Source organism: Myotis brandtii, unplaced genomic scaffold (genome assembly GCF_000412655.1).
Source record: "Myotis brandtii unplaced genomic scaffold, ASM41265v1 scaffold923, whole genome shotgun sequence".
In the NCBI taxonomy this organism is placed as follows: domain Eukaryota; kingdom Metazoa; phylum Chordata; class Mammalia; order Chiroptera; family Vespertilionidae; genus Myotis; species Myotis brandtii.
The window spans coordinates 2162583-2169482 of NW_005371804.1; the positions used below are offsets into that span (position 1 = coordinate 2162583).

General features: G+C 39.6%; 1 protein-coding gene and 1 pseudogene across 1 annotated transcript in view; one reads left to right on the forward strand and one right to left on the reverse strand.

Moving 5' to 3' along the window:
- Positions 1 to 1502: 1502 nt before the first annotated feature.
- The window catches only part of NDUFV3 (NADH dehydrogenase (ubiquinone) flavoprotein 3, 10kDa), a gene marked incomplete at its 5' end in the record, with an annotated part of 9637 nt that continues 4239 nt past the window's right edge, over positions 1503 to 6900 (forward strand). The window contains one exon of the mRNA XM_014532912.1: positions 1503 to 1632. Coding sequence (XP_014388398.1) covers positions 1503 to 1632 — 130 coding nt within the window. The remainder of the gene's footprint in view (positions 1633 to 6900) is intronic.
- Positions 2869 to 5237, reverse strand: LOC102253877 (annotated as a pseudogene).

The window sequence follows — 6900 nt, forward strand, 5'->3', positions numbered from 1 at the left end:
CCGGGCTCCCGCTGGACCCCAACTCCCTGGGGAGCCTCCATGGTGCGGTGCTCCCAGGGGGCGTGCGCCGCCGTGCTCTGCCGAGACCGTTCCGGACCGCGTCTTTACTTAGGGAACCTCTGGGTATCTAGTCGACCTGGTAACGTCGCAGTTTCTAAGAAGCCAGGTTACAGTACCTCGTCTGTGAAAAGAAAGGACGAAAGAAGGGCTTTCCTTCTCCATATGTAAAAACAAAGGCCACGTCACTATATTGAAAATGTGAAAAGGCTCTTATTACAGAAGCAATAACTATTCATTGCAAAATAATTTAAAGTACAGATGGTAAATCTATTGTCAAAGAGTCTACTATTTACTTCTTGATATATCTAGCTGCAAATGAGTTTTTCTGCTTTCATGTACGCACGTGGGTAAAGTTATAAACAAAAAAATAGTTTCTCCTTCAGATGCACCCTACAGACACCTCTGTACAGTGCCCACCATGTAGTAGTAGTAAATATATGCTGAGTAAATTGACAGTTTATAAAGTGCTTGCCACTTACGATATATTGTAAACAATTTTGAAGCAATTATTTATCTACATAATTTTTAAGTTACTATTTCAAATAGTATCCTAAGTTACATTATAAGTATAGGAAAACATCTTACAAAGAGAATCATAGTATTTTGCAGGTTAATAGATAATTGGAGACTACAAAAAAGGATGCACAGGAAAAAGTCTGGTTGGAGAAGTACCCAAATGCTAATAGTGTGTGTTCTTTTTTTTCTTAAATATATTTTTATTGATTTCAGAGAGGAAGGGAGAGGGAGAGAAAGAGAGAAACATCAATGATGAGAGAGAATCATTGATTGGCTGCCTCCTGCACGCCCCAGCCTGCAGCCTGGGCACCTGCCCTTGACTGGAATCGAACCCGGGACCCTTCAGTCCGCAGGCCAACGCTCTATCCACTGAACCAAACCAGTTAGGGCAATAGTGTGTGTTCTTGAACTCAGGTGTTTTTCTCTTTTTGCAGCTTTTTTGTGTTTTATAATCATAAATATGCCATGTGAGTGCAAAGCAAAGCATTTATATGTAGTAGTAATAATACATAATCCTCCTATGTAGTAATAATTGTAAATGGTATAATGCTAAAATAGACTTAAATTTTTTTTTTTTAATTTCTACTTTACAGTTTACTTTCAATATTATTTTGTATTGGTTTCAGGTATACAACATAGCGGTTAGGCAATCATATACTTTACAAATGTTCCCCTGATATTTTCAGTACCCACCTGGCACCATACATAGTTATTGCAATATTATTGACTATGTTCCCTGTGCTGTACTTTATATTCCCTTGACTATTTTGTAACTACAAACTTGTACTTCTCAGTCCCTTCACTTTTTTCACTCAGTCCCCCAACCCCACTTCCCTCTGGCAATTACCAGTCCACTCTCTGTGTCTGAGTCTGTTTCAATTTTGTTTGTTCTTCAGATTCCTAAAATTATCTTTATTTGTTAATTCTTTTGTCAGACTCTGCTTCTAGAAGGACAAGTGTTTCGAGGACTTGCGTCTACAGCTTCTCTCTCTGCAGAATCAGGAAAGAGTGACAAGGGACTGCCACCAAGTTCCAAGAAACAAAGTCCACCAAAAAGTAAGATTTTAATGGTGGTCATGGGGGGAAAGAATGCATATAAACCAGTCAGCTTTCCAGGAATAAAAAAGAGTTTTACTGGCTACATAATTTATGATGGTTCATTTCCAGCAGCATCCACTTTATAATCAGACATAAGATCTGTAACAGGTTTTAGACCAAACACATCAGCTATGTAACAGTCTTTTACTCAACATTTAGCCCTGAACTGGTTCTGTCTGTATTTACTAAATGATGTGTAGCAATGGGATGCAGAGTATAAAGGCTCTGGGTATTCAGGTGGCCCTAATACAGACCCCCGTATTCGCATGAGGCAGCCATAAACCCCACTTTACTTTTCTTTCCCTGATTGTGACTTTTTTCAATGTTTTGAGACTCATCTGTAGTCTCCCAAGCTTTGCTCAGCCACAGTCCAGGACTGCAGGCATCAACATTTTGTGACTGTGAAGAGAGTTAAGAGCAGGCACCATTTTTAATTATATGACTCACTTTGATGGAGTATGATGTCTGCTTTGTTTCCAGCTCTTTCTGCAGTCAGTTTGACTTTGAGCACCAGTTTTTACTTTTCCCCTAAATACCAATGGAGCAAATCCTCATTGAAGGAAAAGAGGAAATGCAACAGTGTTTTAAATACTTCTGGGAATTTTATGTTCTACTAGAGGCCTGGTGCACAAAATTCATGCACGGGTCAGGTCCCTAGGCCTGGATGAAGATCAGGGCTGATTGGGGCCTTCCTTGCCCAGCTACTGGCTGCCAGGCTGCTGGGCCCTTCCTTCTGCAAACTCCTGAGGGGACAATTTGCATATTAGCCTTTTATATATAGAGATATATATAGATAGATTCCCCATGATCATTGTTAATTGATTATAATCCAGATTCATTGCATTTGGTCTTACCTGATGAAACTTTAGTGAACTCTTAAAAAATATATATGGTATCTATAATCTCTTGGCAAATCTTTTGTTTTCTTTTTTATTATTGAAGTGACATTGGTTAATGAGGTGACTTTCCTAACATAATAATTATATAGGTTTTGGGTGTACAATTTTATAATACATCATCTGTTACTGTGTTTTCACCACCCCAAGTCAAGTCTCCTTCCATCCCCATTTATATCCCCTGTACCCTTTTCTACCTCCCGTTACCCCACTTTCCCTCTGAGAATCACCATACTGCTGTCCGTCTGTGAGGCTTTTTGTTCTTGTTGTTTAATCCCTTCACCCAGCCCGGAAACCCTCCTCCTCTGATAGCTGTCAGCCCGTTCTCTATGAGTCTGTTTCTATTTCATTTATTAGTTTTTTTGGCATATATTTAATGTGTGTGTGGAGTTTAGAATGATAATTTCAGTTTGTCTTTATTTTCATGATAATACCATTTTCTCAGTTTAAACGTGTTTAGATTCTTTTGTTAGGTCCCTCCTTGGTCTGCACACAAAAACATGAGTGGGTTATAAGAGACTGGCCCTCTGTTGAGAGTGCCAACCTGCCAACTGCCTTTCACATGCCATTGATCTCAACTAAGAAGACACACCTTCCTGGTGGTGTCTTTGGCTCCTGTACACTGGAGGCCTGATTTTGACAGGAACATTATTTAATTCTGTCCTCTACCTGTTTCATTTTTAGATCGTGTTCTCTTTTTTTAATCCATAAGTTTTAAAATAATGATTTTATATATACTTTCATTTTTTTATTTTTGTGTGGACATAACCATAATACCATTATCACACTTAAAACATGTTTATAAGAATGTCCGTTAAATTCTGTATGGTGCCGGGCATATTTCTGACATTCTTTCATTGTTTACTAATGAATGACTAGTTGAGTTTCATTACTAATATTACCCTTGGCCTTGGAGAAGTTTTATCTTTTTCTTTCTGGGTTTTTGTGTGTTTTTTTTCTGGTTGGTCAGTAAGTTTATTATTGTCTTTATCTGAAAATATGCATAGAAAATTGTGGTTTGGTTCATTAGCTCTCAGCAGCCCGTTCCTGAGCTCTGAGGAAGTTTGCCTTCTGAGCTACCAAATCTTTTTTCTAGACATTTTGAAATGTCTAGAGACATTTGGGAAGTCTTCTTTCTTAGGCCTCTTCTCATAGACAGGATTCTCTGGTATAGCAGCATGAGATTTCTTATACTCTCCTTTGTGTCTTGAGTTACATTGTTCTTTATGAACTGAGAGAATTGTTTTTTGTAAGCATCTTTATCTTCTTCCATTAGGTAGCACATATAATATGCAACGTTCTGACCTATGATGTACTTCCACATTGAATCCCTTGCTTTCTGAATCATAACCAGGGAATTATTTGGTACTGTGAGGGATAGACAAGCCTCCATCCATAGCTCCCTTTAGGGCCCCAAAAACTTTATTGCCAGTAGTAGTTCTGACAAGCCCTGCATCCAAATAGCAGGTGAAGGCACCAAGTTGACCAACAATGCTTTCCACATTCTATTCACCTGTAGCCACCTCCACTGGGCCTTCATAGATCTTGTCCATACCAACTCTATTGAAAAGCCAGCCAGTGTAATATACTGTAGCAGGTTGTCAGGCCAACCTTCACACCATACTCTGGGAGTTCATGAGTGTAAACTGCAAAAACTACTCTGTCTCCTTCTGTACGGGCATAAGCAATCTGGCAAATTATATCTTTGTTAGTTACACTATCATCACCCTGCTTTGGGGTGTGTTGTGCTTATTTTTATCCTGGACTGCCAAGCATTTATGGGCATTGTAATCAGTTTTTCCGTCTCATCACCCTCTAAATTTCACTTGAAGTAGGCCTTATTTTTAACAATTTTAACAAACCCTGTTTTGCAGAAGAGAGATCCACGTTTGTGGCTCTGAAATTTTATACCTACAATGCTGCTTCATAGGCTTATGAAATTGGGTTATTGGATTTTAAAATATCATGGCAGAGCCAAAGATTCCCTTTTTATAAATACGCTTCTGTATGTGAGTGGGAATGAGGTGCTTCTCCTGTGACAGTTTGGGGTGTAGTTATGAGAAGGGAACCCTGAGCTGGAAGTTGGCCTTGGGCTTGTGGCTTTTGCCCTGCGGGCCCCTGAGCCTCAGACCCTTCCTGCCTTAGTGGGGTCAGTGCATCCCAGAATCTAAACAATAGTAATCCCCATGTGAAGACAAAGAAGTAATGCTTCTAAATAGATGTGTGCAGGTGTCAGTGTTTCCCCAAAGCATCAATGATTGGTAAGCATGAGGCAGACTGCTTATCGCCCACAGATGGCTCACTGCCAGATTAAACCCCTGCCAGTGGTGGGTGTTTTATCACATTTGTCTTTCAAGGAAAGTCACTACCAAACTAAAACATTGTCAGACCTATCGGCATCCAGCTTCTAGACCAGGTGGGCTATATAAGGCCTTGGAAATCATTTGGTCTGGCCCTGCCAAAGCATTAGAGGTGAGTTAATTAAATGTTTGACCAAATATAGCAGGCTCATTGTTAAGTTGATAATTTTGTATGGCCCACAAATGATGTTATAAACATCCAAATGGCCCTTGGCAGCAAAAAGGTTCTCCACCCCTCTGTCGACAAACGTCAGAGATTTCTTGAAAACATAGGTAAAGTCATCCTCACATTCAAAGTGAGAGCCATCGTTCCTCTACTTGACACTGCTGTGTTCCAGGAGCTCCCCGGCCAGGGATTGAACTCAAAACCTAGGTACATGCCCTGACCAGGAATTGAACCCTCAACCTGTTTGGTGTACGGGACAACACTCCAACCAACCCAGCCACGGCATTTGTTCCCTTTGATAATAGCAGTTCTGACAGGTGTGAGGTAGTATCTCGTAGTTTTGATTTGCATTTGCCTGGTGATTAGTGGTGTTGAGCATCTCTTTACATGAATATTGGCCATCTGTATGTCCTCTTTGGAGTAGTGTCTGTTTAGGTCCTCTGCCCGTTTTCTAATTGGATTGTTGAGGGTTTTCTTTTTTTCCTCATTTTTAGAAAATTTTTGCTCAGTGTGGAAGTGGATTAATGACACAGGTGAGCAGGCTATTGGGGTTTGGAGGCCAGCATATCCTGTTCATTGCCTTTAGGCATTTCTGAACTATATGGTTTAGAAAGACGGGGAGAAAGGGAGAGTTCAAGTGTGTAGCCACTTCTTTGCCTCAGTTTTATATTTGGCATGATCCTGGAGCTCCGTGAGAGTTAACTGCATCAGCACCTGCTCTGGGCGGTCAGGATGCAGATTCTGTGCTGGCACCTAGCCACAGAATTAGACGTGGCGTGAAGGAGGTAGTGCTGGAAGTGGAGGTGACGGCTCTAACCAGTCACCCATGCTCTAGTTCCGTCAGATCCTTCTACACTGCCCGCTAACCTCTGCCCCATTTCTGACTTTTTATTATTTCTCAGTTTTCTTTCATTATTTTCTATCATTCTATTATATATAAGTCCCTGAACTCAGAAAACAATTAAAAACCTTTTAGATACTGGTAATATAGAAAAGCTAGGAATACCGCTTTTTTTTTTTTCACTTTAGAGATGTAAGATTGATACCTTTTTAGTATAAAATTGACTTCTAGACTTGAAAATAAAGATTTTGGACTTAGAGTTTGCTCATTTGTAATATTTCTTAAGTTTTTACTTTAGATTTGAAAAGTTATTTTAATTTATAAAAACATGTCCTATATTTTTCTTTTAATCTGTATAGTTACAAAAGATTTACCCCCTGAGAAAACTGAAATTAGCTCTAATCAATGTACTGTTTAATTTCATTATTTTTCATAATTGACTTGACAAAATGTAAGGCTTTTATGTTAGCACTTACTAGATTTTTTGCAGTAAACCTTTTGCTTCTTCCAATGATATATATGATGTTAAATTATTTTAGACTTTTGTGGTCTTATAATACTTTTGCTTTCCTTAGCTGAATAAATCTCCAAGTGGCTTATGATTTTGAAGGACTTCTCTTCCTCTTAGGGCAATTTCATTGGAACTACTTTATACCCTCCCTCTGAGGCCCCCCCCCCCACTCTTTTGTGTGTATATGTGTGTGTGGTGGTGTGTTTACTTGCTTGTTTTGTTAACCCTCACCAGAGGATATTTTTCTATTGATTTTTAGAGAGAGTGGAAAGGAAGGGGAGAGATAGAGAGAGAAACATCAATGTGAGAGAGACACTTAGATTGGTTGCCTCCCGCACATAACTGGAGATCGAGCCTGTAACCAAGGTATGTGCCCTTGACTGGAATCGAACTTGGGATCTTTCATTCTCTAAGCTGATGCTCTATCCACTGAGCCAAACCGGCTATAGTAT